General features: G+C 36.8%; 3 protein-coding genes across 9 annotated transcripts in view; 2 read left to right on the top strand and 1 right to left on the bottom strand.

Moving 5' to 3' along the window:
- The window catches only part of ttc7b (tetratricopeptide repeat domain 7B), a 37,700-nt gene extending 36,003 nt beyond the window's left edge, over positions 1-1,697 (bottom strand). For all 4 annotated transcript variants that reach the window (XM_079631876.1, XM_079631877.1, XM_079631878.1 and 1 more), the window contains exon 1: positions 1,512-1,697. In XM_079631876.1, coding sequence (XP_079488002.1) covers positions 1,512-1,632 — 121 coding nt within the window. In that variant the 5' untranslated portion in view covers positions 1,633-1,697. The remainder of the gene's footprint in view (positions 1-1,511) is intronic.
- A 484-nt stretch (positions 1,698-2,181) lies between these two features.
- On the top strand, positions 2,182-3,450 carry mrpl57 (mitochondrial ribosomal protein L57). Its single transcript, XM_079631875.1, has 2 exons — positions 2,182-2,302; positions 2,953-3,450. Exon 2 carries the CDS (start codon positions 2,985-2,987, stop codon positions 3,294-3,296), a length of 312 nt encoding a protein of 103 aa, XP_079488001.1. The 5' UTR covers positions 2,182-2,302; positions 2,953-2,984; the 3' UTR covers positions 3,297-3,450.
- A 959-nt stretch (positions 3,451-4,409) lies between these two features.
- On the top strand, positions 4,410-16,331 carry fam149b1 (family with sequence similarity 149 member B1). 4 transcript variants are annotated; one of them, XM_079634104.1, is made up of 16 exons: positions 4,429-4,868; positions 5,417-5,536; positions 5,703-5,850; positions 5,998-6,140; positions 6,888-7,004; positions 7,086-7,241; positions 7,350-7,528; positions 8,285-8,427; positions 9,228-9,296; positions 9,739-9,854; positions 10,857-11,081; positions 11,185-11,308; positions 12,353-12,478; positions 12,577-12,658; positions 12,757-12,894; positions 14,137-16,331. In XM_079634104.1, exons 1-16 carry the CDS (start codon positions 4,822-4,824, stop codon positions 14,202-14,204), a joined length of 2,001 nt encoding a protein of 666 aa, XP_079490230.1. In that variant the 5' UTR covers positions 4,429-4,821; the 3' UTR covers positions 14,205-16,331. The 4 variants fall into 4 exon arrangements, with proteins under 4 accessions (XP_079490232.1, XP_079490231.1, XP_079490230.1 ...); XM_079634103.1 differs by having other exon boundaries at positions 11,185-11,320; XM_079634106.1 differs by lacking the exon at positions 9,228-9,296 and having other exon boundaries at positions 4,410-4,868.
- Positions 16,332-16,807: the final 476 nt, after the last annotated feature.

The following is a 16,807-nucleotide window of genomic DNA, read 5'->3' as shown; positions in this document are numbered from 1 at the left end:
TTTTTCATATGATGTCCTTTCCAATGAACACAGGAATGCGCAGTAATCTCAGAAAGCTTAATCCAGATATTTTAATTTAAATATGCAAATTCATTTGAAAAAAAGTTATCACAAATAGAAGATCTCAGATGTATTAAGCGAGGTATGAAGAAAGGACCTCAAGACTATACTGAGGAAATTTGTCACATGACATTGTCCGAACTTTATAAGCTAGGCTATTTTATCTTAATGACTGTCAGCGAGCTCAAGCATGGAAGACATTTTATTTTTGTGTGAACTATTCCTTTCATCTTTCTCTTCTGACTGAAACGGTAACCGTGGAGAGAGATGTCACCTGCACTACAGTATATCTCAAAAAACAAACACTGATGTGAAAATAGCATTACATAAAGCCACATTCTTACAAGGCTCTGAGTAGAATCACATGTGGTTTAATCTGCTGCCTTACATGCACATATTGTTCATGTAATAATGCTTGTGTAATAATGTTAATAAAATGTACCTTTTAATGAACAGGGTTAAATGTAAAGATGGCAACAAGCAATTTTAACCCCCAATAGTATGAATGTAGATTCATTATAGATATTAAACCAACCTTTCGGATAGCCTCCATTCATTTATACATCTTACAGATGTTCACAAATGATATTGTAAAATGTTATTTTTGTGAAACCTTCCCTTAAACAATCCCTCACTTATTTTAGTCTTGACCATATTTAAACATAGGCTAATGAAAATAAAATAATTATGTTTTAAAACATTTTTTACAGTATTATACTAACTGTATTTCAATAATGATGGAACTTAAATGACTATGAATTATTACTTACAAGTTACAACTTGTTTCAAATAATATATAGGCCTATTTCTTTGTAAACTTGAAGCCGCTTTTCAAGTTTTTTTTAATTTATTTGTTTTAATCTGTCAACACAAAAAGCATTCAAAACTTTTAAAATAGTCTCTACTTTTAACTGATCTCTGGTGATATTTGTGTACTGCCCTTTTCTATTCATTATTATTTGTATTTATTAACGTTACTCTGTAAGTTCCTTCTCTTTATCTGAGTGTGAGTTGATGCAACATTGAAGTTCAACTATCTGTTTAACAAATAACTGAATCTGTGTTTTCAATGCAAAATAGACTCCTATAATTTGACATTACACCTTCACAAGATAATAAGCCAAATAATGACTCTTCATAACTTCATAGACTTGATCAAATAAGAATTAACGTTACAGAAATTATGAAGATGAATGGACACAACTGTATGAGCAATCAGGAAGTGTGCGTTACGTTACTGGGCAGATGTGCGGAACACTACCAAAAGGGCAAAATAATAGCATATTTTAGACACCATGAAATCAAAGTATTAATTGAAAGAACCGTTAAATGTGTAGTTAAATGAACGGGAATGAATAAATCCGACACGAATTCTGTCATCAGGCCTGAGGCACACACACTGTCAGAGCTAACGCGTTAGCCGTGAGAATATGTACATAAACCACACACACCGTTTGAGATGAGTTTCGCAGACAGCTGTCGCACGAGTTCTGGTATCTTGTCCCATTGTGTCTCTGATCGACAGCGCTCTATTTCAGACTCTAATCGCGACCCGGACTTTCTGGCTGTCATCTTTCTACCTCCTCCGAGTACTGACCAAAACACGACTGGAGTCGGAGCACAGAAACATCAAAGACATGGAGAGGATTTTAAAAACATGAACCGGATTACTCTTCCGGGCCATGGTGCTGAACTCTAATTGGACAGACTTCTAACATGTGACAATTTTTGAGGCTATTTTTGTTTCTCATGTGTAAAAAGCCTGGGACAATATTTTAATTTATTTTATTTTAATTCATTTTTTAATTATATTTTTTTTATTGAATAATGATATCCTAGTCTAGTCTTGTCCTCTAGTCTAGACTCTACCAATAAGCCAATAACAAAATTAAACGTAAATCAATACTACATATACAAATAAATAAATTATATAATTAATTAATTAAAACAAATTATAGCAGAAATTAAATTAAATTTAAGGGGGAAACACAACAAGTCGTGTAATTAGCAGTGTCTATCGGGTTTTAGGACTACACTGACTGGACTGAACAGCTCTGTCCCTCCCTTAAACTGGATTGAATGGAGATGCCCTTCCAGGGTTTTGTAGTTCATCAGCCAGCAGAGCGCGATGCACTGCAGCCTCCAGTGCTGTAGGTGGCGGTGCCAAAAACTCACCACTGACATTCAGCAGCAAGTGTGTCACTCTGCGGCATGCTGGCCTCGGATTTGGAGAAAAGATCGTGTAAGTAATTAAATGTCTTAATCATTATTGCTGTTGTAAGTAGTGGACTGGTTGTAATATCTAAGTGTTTAGATTTATAAGCACTTTCGGTTATCGTCGTTGTTGTACGAACGGTAGTATTTCTTACTCGTTTATAACATGCATGCAAGTCTACTATGTGATGCAGCAAGAAACATTAAAATGGGTTATTGCGAGTGTTTACATATCTAAAAGATGCACATATGGCTGTAGATGTTTTTTTTTTTTTTTTGGCGTTGCTCTTTTCTATTTGAAATGCTGTTGATTTGATTTCAATGGCATTTTAAGTCAAGGTCAAATTGGTCTGTTTAGACTTGGAAGTTTAGGAGTAAATTTACATCAGATACTGTTAGCACTTTTTAGTTATTAAAGACATGTATTGTTAATGAGTTTAAAGACATGATCATAACTAATTTAGATTATATCTGCTGTTTATCAACTCTAACTCAATATTCTCAAATAATGTAGGCTATACATACAGTACAAAAATGTATTGTTTACATGTTTATGTCACTTTAATACAGTTTCAAAACAATTTTTGCTTGATCTTTTATAATCAATAATTATCTTTACTCATATCAGCATATTTATGTGTAAATGTATGATGTTTTGATCTGAACTGCTTTTCACAGATTCACACTTGTAACCTGTCACTGGCTGCAGGATGTTCTTGACTCTGGCACTTTTGCGAAAGGGGATCCCAGGAAAGCAGTGGATCGGGAAGTACCGTCGACCACGAGTAGTCACCTGGCAGATGAAGCGGAATATGATTAAACGGCTGGAACAGGAAGCGGAGAATGAATACTGGATCAGCCGGCCATTCATGACGCTGGAACAGGAGCGAGGCCACGCAGCGCAGAGGCGGGAGTGGATGTGGCTTCAAATCAAAGATGCACGACAAGCCAAGTTTCCTGAACACAAATACATTGCAGACCAACTCAACCACCTGAAAATCACCAAGACCTGGTCCAGCTAACCAGAACATCAAAGACTGATGGATCTCAGAGTTTGGAGAGAAAGGTGTAAATTAAATAATAAAAATCATTGCTTGATTTGATAAGTTCTGCATTGTACACCTGGCTGTATGTGATGTGTGTTATGTTTATAAATGATTTCTTTTCTAATCATCACATCTGGCTCTTCTCCTTATTTCTGATTCAAGTAGTCTCCATGGTATAGCTTAAAGCAGGGGTGGGGAACGTTGGTCCTGGAGGGCCACTCTCCTGCAGAGTTTAGTTCCAACCCTAAAATAACACACCTGAACAAGCTAATCAATGTCTTCAGGGTCACAACGGCTACAATCAGGTGAATCTTTTTCAGGGTTCCAGCTAAACTCTGCAGGACAGTGGCCCTCCTGGACTAACGTTCCCCACCCCTGGCTTAAAGTGATAGTTCACCCAAAAATTATAATTCTGTCATCATTTACTCACCCTGAAGTTGTTCCAAACCTGTATGAATTTCTTTATTCTGTGTTGAATACAAAAGAAGATAATTTGAAGAATGTCTGTAACCAAACAGTTGATGGGCCCCATTGACTTCCATAGTATTTTCCCCATACAGACAGAATTTAATTTTTGCATTATCCCTTTGACTGTAATGTGTTACAACTAAATTATATTGCAACATGGAAAATTCAATCCAAGTTACTTCTAAACAAATGTGTCAAAAGTAACAGCAGTAATGAAAAAGAGGTGAAAAAGGGGTCACCCTTTTGATTATTCTTTTGTTGCCTCATGAACATGCCACAGAGAGCTAGGGCAGATGTCAAGATGACTTAAAATGTCTATGAAATGGATAGTTCTGGTCCTTGATTATGATTGGCTAAGCTGCATTCGAAGGCTTTGTAACATACTACTAAACATTTCTAGAGAACTACATTGCATGACGGAATAAGTATTATAACTATTTGTTATCAATCATTTATTATTGTTGCTGTTTTTGTACTTCATTTCATCTTGCCAGGCACGTGTAGTAACCATTTTATAAAAGCAATAGTGATTTTATCATGTTCATGTTAGTAACCTACTAATACTCCCATGCACTAGAGAGCAGTGTACATGTCATGTTAGCACAAACCACGTTGAAAACTACACTTCCCATAAAACATTGAGCTCGAGCACCTTGGTCTCCATGACAGTCTTGTTATTGTTTTTTAGTAGATAATCATGGATGGATGAAGAATACAACTGCTTTTCTTTCAAATAAACCCTTCCTAATAAATCAGTCAACGATATGGCGGAATAATCAAATTTCCGTTTCATGTTCTCGGACTCTTTTCTCTCATTCACACAAGGGTTTGATTGGTCAGGTTCGGCCCAGCTCAGTGTTGGATACTACACATTTTCTCACAGCTCAGTTGTGATCCGGTCTGTGTGGTTCCTGTTTGTGAAGAATGAGAGAGCAGCGGTGGAGCAGCAGCAGCGGTCGGGTCCGGACACAGGAGGCTCGGAGTCGGATCACAGGATTGATGGAGGAGATGCGCCTGTAACAGCATCAGGAGGATGATTTCACGATACAGCCGTCGGCCTGTATCTCACAGCCTAGAGATGTGCGTATAAATCACACAAACGATCTCAAGCTGCTTACTTAGACAGCATTTTGATATCTTAGTCGCAGAGATAGCCAGCTAACTAGGTTAACTTACTGTGGACTGGCGTTTAAATATATCTGGTTGATTTATTAAGTAGCCTACAGTGTGTAAATACTCAAGGAATACTTTAAAAAGCCTTCATTTTTTCCCATAGATCTATGTATAGAAAGATTTTTGGATGGATAGATTGCTACTAGATCTTTTAATAGATAGATGGGAAGTCAGATAGAAAGATCTTTGGATTGATCCATAGACAGACAGACAGACAGACAGACAGACAGACAGACAGACAGACAGACAGATAGATAGATAGATAGATAGATAGATAGATAGATAGATAGATAGATAGATCGATCTTTGGATTGATGCTTAGATTGATGGATGGACAGAGAGAAAGATAATCCGATCGATCGACAGACAGATTAGATTATAGATAAATTGACAGACAAGAGGCCTGTCATCATCTACTAAATCCTTTTTCTCCGTCTCTCTGCTGGTTTTGGTAGTCGTGGTTTGTCCCGCAGCTGTCCGGACCAGCATCCTCTTCCAGAGGAGGCAGATGATGATACTGCGCATCCTCCCAGACTCCTGCATGATCTACAGGAGGACATGTCCTCATACAGCAGGTGAGTGGCAGGTTGAATGTGTGTCTACAGGTATACATTAAAGTCATAGGCTTTCATCAATGTGTATATTGTTAGATAATGTTTATTCTTTCTTGTCTATAATTTTCACTCTTTTCAATCTGACATTTGAATTTATGAAATAATGACACTCTTTCTCTCTTTCTAGGTCTGAGGAGTCCTCTGCATCATCCATCAGATCAGGATGTCAGACACTCACCACAGATGACACAGCTCAGTCTTGGTCTGGTATCCATAGTTACACAGGAACTGGCATCTCTACAGAACGCAGCTCTGTCTTCTCGTGGGGCTACGATGTGAGTCGTAGAATGATGACTGATTAGTGTGATTATTCGTGAATTCTACACCAGATGCATTCTTGTTTTTAACTTTACAGCGTCTTCAAAACTGGGTGCTCAAGTTCATGTCTTGTTTCCCCCATATATTTTTCTATTTTCCGGTAGGAATTTGATAAAGCCGCTTCCAGGCAGGTCCAGCAGATGTTTGAAGAGATTGAAGAACAGTTGTATGAGAGGAAGTGTGAAACTCAGCTCAAAGGCCTGCAGGAAGAGTGTCAAGAGTGGGCTTCACGATTCCCTCACCTCCGGTTCGCACACGTATACATGCACACACTCAGATCTGTGGACATTAGTAATGCCTTAGCAGTCTCTGGTTGGGGCTGCGTGATTAATCGTATTTTAATGGCGACCACGATTTCTGTTTCTCTCGTTTTCCGATCTCCACTGTGATACTCTGCTCAAATGAAAGTGCTATACAGCCAGTCCGTGTTCACATCGCAGCTTGTGCTATAGACACAAATCATGAATCTTGACTATATTCTTTGCTATTGTGGTTGCTGAATAAATCTACTTGTGCAGTTTTTTGATACAATAGTCTTTTTTTGGTGTTTTAATAGTTTTTATTTTTATTTTTACGATAATTAAAAATTATTGGAATTAACTGTTTCTTTGCTTTTGATAGAAACCTCTCAAAGTCACCGTGAATATACATCTCAATAGGGAAGAAATGACGATCGCAACTTTAGTTTCTTTACCGGTTCATAATGTAGGGAGTGTGTTAATGTATATGATAAACTAGAAAACTGGATAAGGTAAATTAAACCTTGCATATGTGTTGACGCTCTCTTGATATGCATTTAAGGGGGCTATATGTAGAATTTCAGAAACTCTTGTTATTAGCGACACTGATGGCTGTTAGGTGAACTTCAGCCAGCAACTATATATAAAATATTCAACCTGATATACTCATGGCGAAGTTCTTTTTCATTCTTTGCTAAAAAGTGCAGCCCCTATGCCTGGTTATTAAACCTGTTTGGGGCATTTGTGTGCGACAGGATCCTCGGAACGCAGCTGGTGTGTCCCACAGATGAAGGATTCCAGTGGTACGCCACCCCAGCTCACACTCCCATCCTCTCCAAGGCAGGCCAGAGCAAAGAGATAACCGCCAATGAGTGAGTTCAGTTTGTTGATGTGTGTAAGTATGAAAGTGTTCTGTAAAGTCTCATTTTCATGGCATTGTGTGCGTGTGGCAGGTTGTGTGTGCAGGGTCGGAGGGCTGTTTTGTGTCGGCCCTCTGTGGAGGTGACCCAGCATGTCACGCCCAGCAGTAACCATGGAGACGAGATGCCCAGGGTGATTGAGGCCGAGGGGCTGATAGAAGAGTATCTCGCTTTCGACTGCAGGGACTTGTGAGTGTGTGTGCTTGTATGCTTGTGTGTGACAGATGGGAGTTTATTTTAGCATAATTTATCTGATATTTTGTCAGAGATTTGTGCAGATAATATGTGTTTATCTAGGGATGAGGAATGGGAACGCGATTATGTGAACAGACGGCGAAGGCGCTGCCTGCCCCCCGTCTCACCCTATCGCTGTCGCCGGGAGGCGGTGCTTGGTCTGCTGTTTGATGATGTGTGGCGTGAGCTCATTGGCTGGATGGAGGAGCTTGTACGTAGGCATTGGGAGGGTTTTGTGTCAGGTAGGATTAATTTTCAAATACTTGTCTAAATGTGATTTGCTGTGGGGTTTTTTTTACTCTATTTTTTAAAGAAGTCTCTTAAGATTAGCGAAATCAAAGAATGAACTGGTGTGAAGAAAACACAAGTTTTTTATAATAGAAATGAAGTGTAATTCTAATTGAAAGCAACACAGATACTGTTTTTTCATGTTTAATACTGTAAAGCTGTTTGGTTTAAAGCAATATATTGTATAAAGTGCTATAAATAAACATTTCTCATGATTATCAATGTTAAAAGCAATGCTGCTTTATATTTTTGTAGAAACTATGATACATTGTTTTCAGGATTCTTTAATGAATGGAAAAGTTAAAAACAACAGTGTTTATTTGAAATATAAATATTTTGTAACTATATAAAAGTCTTTACTTACACTTTTAATGCATCCTTTAAAAAAAAAAAGGTTTTACTGACCCCAAACTTTTGTACTGTAGTGTGCATGACCAGGACATCAACCAAGGGGTTTATTTCGTAAAAGTGATCAGCAAGATTGTACATTATACTGTAAATTATATTTCATACTACACAGCTCACCAAATAAATTAATAAAACATTGACTTTCTGTTATGTAAGAGGAGACTTAAGTGATACAAGAAATATACAGTTTAGCGTCATTATTCTCTACTATTTGAGAGCAAAGTGTCGTGTCCAATCAGAATCAAGTATTGAGTCGAGTACTGGTGAAGAATATTTTCTCTTTGAACTTCTCTGTCCATCAGATGATGAGAAGAATGCCGTGGCCCTCAGTCCTGCGTGCCCTGATACCCAGAATTTTTTTTTGCTGCTGTCCAATGTCTCATCAGTGCTTCCTCCACTGTCACAGAGCAGAACACAGCAGCTCACGGCCAGCTTGCAGGCTCAGGTTGGTTAACCGCTTCTCAGATTGTAGAATATATTTAGAGCAAATTCTTTTCCTTTTGTGGCAGATGGATGAAACACTGATTTCATCTGAAGTCCTGTCTCACTGATTTGTACCCTTCCGTCCCCTGTTATCTGCTTGATGATAGTGTCCAAATACATTTAAATAACAGGATTCCCACGGTCATAGAAAACTGATTTCCAGGTTTGGAAAATACCTTTCAAAATCTTTTTTTAAAAATCTTGAAATTTCTATAGTGAATGGGTAACGGAAATGAAAAACTTATGGGAAGTTGCTGTACTGCACCCAAAACTATTCGGCTATTTTTAAAATCTAATTATGCATGCATTTTATGATCTTACATTTTTGTACTTTTAAAAAGTCATAAAGTTATGTTTTGCTTTAAAAATGTTAATCTCTATAAATAATTATTAAAAAAATCTTTACCTGGAATTTTTGAATAACTGGAAAAGTCATAGAAATTAATTTAGCCAAATCTGTGGGAATTCTGTAGATATAAGCGTAGATCTTCACTGCTTTGTGTCCTCTCTGTCTTTACACATTCACATACCCAAAAATACACACAAATGCTGATTTTCACTGCTGTCAGCATTTGTTTTTTTTCCCCCAGCTTTTTTCCTCAGGCTTGCAATTCATTAACTTTTTACCTCCCTTTTTTCTGTCTTTTCCTCATTGTCTTTGTTTCTGCCTTTCTGTCCAATCATCCATCTGTCATCTGTATTCTTCCTTTCTCTTTCTATACCATTCTATTTCTATCATTTCCCTTCATTTTCTTTCCAAAGAGCTCAAAGTCATGGGGTTCAAAGCACAAGTCAAGACGGAAATCCAAAAAGCAGAGAAAGTCATCGACTGTATGTAACTTTACCCTGATAACAACACTTAAACAGAGAGGGCGAGCGAGAGTGTTTCTGTCTGTACCGGTTCCCCTCTTTTCTCCTAATTCTCAATGCTCATCTTTGTTTTTTTAACAACCAAATTCCTAGCCACTGTTTAAACATCCTTATAAAATGTCTGACTTTAATTTAACCTAGTGTTCATTTTTTAATCTTGTGGAGGTGTTTATAATGCTTGTTCCCACTCTGTTTTCTTTATGTTCTGTATGTTTCTTTTCAGTGTCTTTTTGTCTGTTTTACACAACATTGCATGCTGTACAGATCATGGATGTCAGATTTTTTTTTTTTAACACTAAGATATACTGTACATACTTGTGCACTAAAGGGAAAATACAATTACAACCTGAACTAGCCTAACTTTTTTTCTTTCCTGCTTCTCTCTCTTTCTCTGTTCCCACAGACCAGTCGAGTTCCAGTAGGGGCGGCGGTTGCTCATCACAATTTCAATGACCTCATCATGATACATGGCATTCCACTGCAGCAAAGGAACCTGGGAACTCTGGACCGAATAGCTCAGTATGAACACCACAGAGAAAATAAACACAAACTAATACAACTTTACTGTGCATATTTAGCATTGTAGTTTAGTCTTTAATTCTGTTCATCCACAATAATTGATCCAAAGTAAAGTTCGCTGATGTAGTATTTTGCCTCTAGTGCCACCCATAGGAAAACATACCAAACTAACAATATACAAGAGTTTCAAAAGCTGTTCTAAGTTGATTAATAAAACAATAAATACATTTTTAATAATAAAAAACACTGAATTGATTGACCTCTAAAAGTGTAACAATGTTTTCAAAAGTTTCTGAAACATATGTTTTTGTGTTTTTTACATTTGAAAAGAAATACTCTATTGTTCAAAAGTTTGGGGTTGGTAAGATTTTTTTAGTTTGTAATGTTTTTGAAAGTCTCTTATGTTCACCAAGGCTGCATTTATTTGATCAAAAATATGTTAAACCAGTAATATTGTTACAATTTAAAATAATGTTTCCTATTTGAATATATTTTAATAGAAAGTTCAAAAGAACAGCTTTTATTTGAAATAGAAATATTTTGCAACTTTATAAATATTTGTACTGTCACTTTTGATAAATTTAATGCATCCTTGCCAAATAAAAGCATTAATTTCTAAAAAGAAATGTAAAACAATATGCAGAACATTTAGTCTTACTACAATAAAACATCAATTAGTTAGATTTTTTTCAAACTGACAACTTCTGAGCAGCATTTATTTTATTTTATTTTATTTACCAATTCAAGAACCAGCTCCTATTTGCTTGTGTGTCAGACTACAGTGGTTGCATTGAACCAGTGACAACTGAAAGACATGCTGTCTATTCATTGTCTTTGTATTGATTTGCAGTACTTAGTCTTTTTATTCAAACTGAAAAGTAGAACTTTTTTTAACACGCTTCCATAGATTAGCTGTGCGGGAAACACTTTTGTATCTCTATGGCTTCTCTAAATGAATCATACTTTCTTTGATTAATCTTCTTTCTGTCATTCTGACTGTAGAGACTCAGAGGAGAAAGTGTCTCATCGTCCCGGGTCTAGTGTCATTCCCACCAGTAAACCTCGGCCCCGTCGGGCACTGGAACAAAGCTCCTCCTCCTTGACTCGCCCCCCTCAGTCGGCACGGCGACGGAACCCACCTCCTCGCACTCTGATGCCATTGACATCCAGTGTAACGCAGGCCATCACAACTGGCTCCATGGAAGAGGTGGTTAGAGGCACAAGATTGTAAGATAACCTTATATTTGTGTTATATATCCGGTACTCTTTTTTTTCCTGAAAAAAAAAAAGTTTCTTACAATAGTGTGTGTCTGTACTGTATGTGTTTAAGGACGACCGCCAGCGATCGTTTGGCCTCTCCTCCAATGCATCTCAGTAGAAACACACTTCTCCCTCCTATTGGCACAGGAGACACAGACCTCACCTACTCCGGACAGCACTCACGGCTTATGCAGGTGCAACCAGACGTTAGTAACAGTTGTTTAGTTGTTTTACAAGATAAGTCACCAACATTTTTGGTCAGTTTTTTTTTGGGAAGAGAACAATTTAAAGGAATAGTTTACCAAAGAATTAAAATTCTGTCATAATTTACTCACCCTCAAGTTGTTCCAAACCTGTATGTATTTCTGTCTTCTGCTGAATACAAATTAAGTTATTTTGAAGAATGTCGGAATCCAAGGAGTTAATGGTCCCCTTTGACTGCCTTAGTAATTTTTTTCTATACTATGGAAGTCAATTGGGTCCATCAACTGTTCTGTTACCCATATTCTTCAAAATATATTCTTTTCGTGCTCAGCAGAAGGTTTGGAACAACTTGAGGGTGTGAATAAATGATGACAGGATTTTCATTTTTGGGTGAACTATTCCTCTAAATGTAGAATGTAAATGTGATAACAGTATTTACATTTTTGGGTGAACTATACCTTTTAATTGATTTTTTTAGTAATATGGAAATTATACTCTAAATAAGAAACGGAAACTGCCAGTAGGTGGCGGTAAATATCTAAATAAGTCATTGAGTCATTCATTCATTTGATTCGTTCGAACAGCTGGTTCATTCAGGAATTAAGTAAATAGCTCTCTTTATGAGTGGGCCATTGAATCATTGGTTCACCCGATTGATTCGCTCAAAATGCAGATTCATTCAGAAATTAAAAACTGCTGTGAGTTGCTTCGGAGACGCACAACAGTTGTGCTCTGGCATTATAGGTAATATTTTCATGGGCAAAAATGAACAAAAACAGACAATATTGCATCTAAAAAGATAACACAACATTAAATTATTATTATTATTCTTTATTTATTATTATTTAACTGTTGTATAAAATCAATATCACATTTACACTTGGGGGAGGGTGCATTAATAATTATAATGTGTTATTTTTTTTTACTATTACTAATTAATTAAATAAATGCGTTAAATCGACAGCCCTAATTTATATATATATATATATATATATATTATATGTGTGTGTGTGTGTAAACACATGTGTTTGCAGAAGCAGAGAGGCTCCTCGAGTCGTGCGCATAGTGCAGTGACCGACGAGGGTGTCAGTCTGCAGCCCCGAGACAAAATGCACTTGCTGGATGTGTTTTCCAGACCCAACACCACACACACCTTTAGGGTGAATCTCTCCCACATATTTGTATACATAAACATCATGACCCTCAACATGTGTTTGTCTTCATGAGTGTATTGATCATGGTAAACCTTGCTTTGCAGTCAGACACCCCTTATCGCCGTTCATTTACTGGAATAGACAACATCGGTCAGGGACGACCTGGCAGAGCATCTGTTGGCATAGGTGTGTGCATACAAACACACTTATCTTATATGCTCCTCAAGATGAACACTGTAGTTCTATAAACTGTCCCATTGACTGTGTTTGGGTGTGATTCGCAGATTCTCTGGGAATTGGTGTGACTGGAATCAGTTTGGGTATCAGCAGCTCCTCCTTTATAGACTCATTTTCCCATCACCCCCATGGCCACTTCCCCATTGAGCATGAGGAGGATCCAGATGGAAAAGCTCCGCCCCCAAGTAAATAAAGTTAAACATTTTCTTTTTCATATAGTAAAATTTTTTTTTGTCAGAATGAACTAGATGTGCATAAGTTTTTTGATAAACTTATGTTGTAGGTTTTTGTTCTTTGCAAATTAAATGTGTTTGCAATGTACAGTAAATGTGGCAATAAATAGTTAAATAGATACAAGAAAGAAAAGACCAGTCGATTTAATATACAAATACTCTACTGTTAAAAAGTTTGGAGTTTGTAAGATTTTTTTTAAGTCTCTTATGCTCCTCAAGGCTGCATTTATTTGAACCAAAATACAGTAAAAACAGTAATATTGTGAAATATTATTACAATTTAAAAGAACTATTTTCTATCATAATGTATTTTAAAATAGTTTATTCCTGTGTTGGCAAAGCTGAATTTTCAGCATCATTACTACAGTCTTCATTGTCAGGTGATCCTTCAGAAATCATTCTATTTCTAATATGCTTATTAGGTGCTCAAGAAACATTTATAATTATTATTAATTTTGAAAACAGTTGATGCTTAATATTTTGTGGAAAGCGTAAAACATAAAAAAAAAAAGAAAAACGTACTGACCCCAAACTTTTGAACAGCAGGTTAATCATAATTCAGCTTGCTAATATTAATTATTTTCTGTCAGTTATATATAAAAACAAAATTAGCACACCAAAGGCTGGAATGAAGTTTGTTTGAGCTGAATTAATTGCATAAAACGGAACAGAATGGAAAATATAATAGGATATGAAAGCAGCCTAGCAAGCACAGTAGTAAGATTAGTGAGTAGTAAGTAGCACCTCAAATTTGCACTTTCTTAGTACTTTATATTTATGAATATTACATAATTTTTTACTTTAAGAATAATGATGAAAGAGTGAAATGTAAAAAGGAAGTCATTTAATATTCTGATTTATCAATGTATTATTTATTACCAATGATTAATCCTTAAGTACCATGCTCAGACTCAAGCGTCTGAGTGCTAAAAGTCTAAACTTTTTCTTTAGATATAACTTACTAAACCTTACACAGATCTCACAGGAAATATTCCTTACAGACCCTGAGTTTGTATTTAGTTACTCATCTTGGATATATAATAAATACTGACATGATTGGATGATCTTTATACTGATAATTATCTTATGCTATTTATGCTTATACTAAATTGATTTTAGGCTATTAATCTTTATCATGTAGTGAATGTAGTAATATAACCCTAATGTAGTGTCTCTCTCTATCACCACTCCCAGTGTCTGTTCCAGCACGTTCCCACAACAGAGGCGGTACGACGGCACGCAGTAGCAGACCAGGGCTTTAACACAAAACACATGTACACACACACACACACACACAATCTCCCTCACCGTCTTGAACCAAACACACCTCAGCACTGACACAACTTTTCTTCAGTACTGACAGATGCTTTATACGTCTGCTGGACTTTTGTATGACACGCCATTTGGGCGTGGACTATATTTATGACCACAGTTGTTATTATCAATAGTATTGTTATTCATGTTGTTGTTTGAAATTTTCTAAAACCCTATTTTTGTATATTGGACTATTCAGCTTCATATGGCTGCCAAATACAGGAAACTTTCTATCCATTACATCTGTAGATGTACTGTACATGCTGTACTGTATGGAGTAACAACTTTTGGTTTTCCCTAAAGACGGGTCTATGAGGCCTACATGGAGTTTCTATGCAGGTTCATACAAGCTGGGTGTTTAAATTTCCTGAATGTTGCCCACACCGGATTGTTCAAGACTATTGGATTTTGGAACCTGCTATGGAAGATTATACTGTCCATATCCTAGACGGATGTTCCAACGTGATGCAATTCCAACAACTTTATCCACAATCATAGAAAATAGGCGTGTAAGAATTCTTATGAAGATTCCAAGGTTATAAGCCTTTTTATCGTGTTTCTGTGATCATGGAATTTTCAATAGCATTCAAACTGAGCAGAGCTTCAGTGTAGAACCTCAATGACCCCGTTTTTCAGAGATGCACTGAAATTCTGGAAGTATATCTGCAATACGAGAGCGGGACAGTAAAATAGTACAGCCTACATAATGATGGGCGGAAAGAGGAAAGATTTAAGTTTTCTTTTTAAAACATTTTGTTGTTGAGGAAATTAGCCTTAAAGTGGGGTCATATTTGCATAATGCAGGCATGTACGAAACACAGCTCACACAGAAGTCACTCAGTTTCAAACTAGCAGTTTTCTGCTGGTTTGCTTGGTGAATTTGTGTGACCAGCTTGAACATGAGCTAAATCTGCATCGGGAAATTTTCCACCCTCACGTGAAACTCACAATTGTACGGATTTCTATCGCAATGAATAGAATTCACCCGCAGAGCAATGGTAAATGTGACAGCACCTTCAGTCCTGTGAGCCATACGGAGCTTGGAAAGCGATGGACAGGACGGTGTGTATTCATTATTATATATAGAAAACAGAAACGCACACAAAGACCGCAGAGGTTTCAGGGTTTGTTCAAACGTGTACTGTAATAATCTTTTTTTTTCTTTTCTTTTTTTTTTTGGGGGGGTGGGGGGGGGGATTTCACAGGATTATTATAGGGAAAGTCTTTAATTTAGTTTTTTAAATGGCCATTTGGTTTCTTTGGTGCCAGGAAATCCTTAAATATTTAACACTGACTGGTAAAGCGCATTTTGACGTTCCGTTTTACTGGCAGATATTGAATGTGGCTCTTACAGGTTTGTAATGTTTATGTGGCAGCTTCACTGTAACAGCATTTATTGAAATCGTACTGACTCTAACTGAACATTTGCATTTCTCAGATTTGATTAACGTGTTGATCTCAGTGAGTGAGTATTGCTTTTAATCGACTTTTTTCGTCTATCTGGAGAGTAACCAAGCTCAAAGCATGTATTATGAGTGTACAGGCCATTATAATGTTTGATGATCAGAGAGATGGATTCCTCTACAGCCATACCGAAGGGATGTCACAGAAAGACATCTCTTCATACCCCAGCCTAACGCCTCCGCCTCTAAGACAGATTAAAATATTCTTCGCTCAGCTCGGCAAGGACAATCCAGAGTTGAAGAAGTTGTAGCCATATTTGACTTCTAGAGTTTCTTTATTCGAGAGATTTCTAGAGTTCCAGTAGACATTGACTGTCTTGAGTTTCATTGCTTCTGATTAGAGTGGGAAGATTTCAAGAGCCATGTCACCTAAATCAACAGACCACGCTGGTCTTTTAAATATGGATGCAAGGGGACATGTTTCGCACGTGGAAATAATGGTTTATCTGCTCTGAATCTGGTGATGACAGTGCTGGATGGGAGTGTGTGTGATTGTGCATGTGGAGGTGACAGGCAGGTGTAGCACTGCTGTATCTAAGATTCCCCTTAAATGTTTACCTCTAACATTAATGAGAATGGCAATTGAAAAAATAAAGGTAATTATTTGAATAATACTGTGTTTTTCTTTTCATCTTTGACATTGTAACAGTACTACATTCATGTGGCTGTATCTCATTTACTATACAGTTTTGAGTCCAAATTTCTCTTGCAGTGGTTTTGTATGTTCGTTTAAAACCTTAAACTAGAATACTTTTAGTGATTCTATCATCATTATATTATACTTAAATTTGTTTGGTGTAGCTGTTGGGTAAACAATTGAACAATAAAACCACAATTGCCTATATTACAATTTTTTTTTGATAATTAAATTGTTTTATTTTTGCTGAATTGGTTGAATAGACCATAAATGATGTTGTCTCCACTTATTGTCAGTCTCATTCGCAGCAAAGACAGAAAAGCTGAAGAAGAATTATTAAAGTACTGATGCATGCCATTAAAAAGACTTGTTGCCAACTACTGACGTAACGATCCAGACTGTAGAAATGGCCACTGAACAAATCTCTTTGTGAATCGACTCAAAAGATTCT

This window comes from Phoxinus phoxinus (assembly GCF_949152265.1).
Source record: "Phoxinus phoxinus genome assembly, chromosome: 13".
Classification (NCBI taxonomy): domain Eukaryota; kingdom Metazoa; phylum Chordata; class Actinopteri; order Cypriniformes; family Leuciscidae; genus Phoxinus; species Phoxinus phoxinus.
This window is presented reverse-complemented; position numbering and strand designations above follow the sequence as displayed.

Coding starts and splice junctions, on each gene's coding strand:
- fam149b1 (XM_079634103.1), top strand. CDS start 4,822: ATGATTTCACGATACAGCCGTCGGCCTGTATCTCACAGCCTAGAGAT. Junction 7,529..8,284: donor TTGGGAGGGTTTTGTGTCAG/GTAGGATTAATT, acceptor TCTGTCCATCAG/ATGATGAGAAGAATGCCGTG. Junction 11,321..12,352: donor TTATGCAGGTGCAACCAGAC/GTTAGTAACAGT, acceptor ATGTGTTTGCAG/AAGCAGAGAGGCTCCTCGAG.
- mrpl57 (XM_079631875.1), top strand. CDS start 2,985: ATGTTCTTGACTCTGGCACTTTTGCGAAAGGGGATCCCAGGAAAGCAG.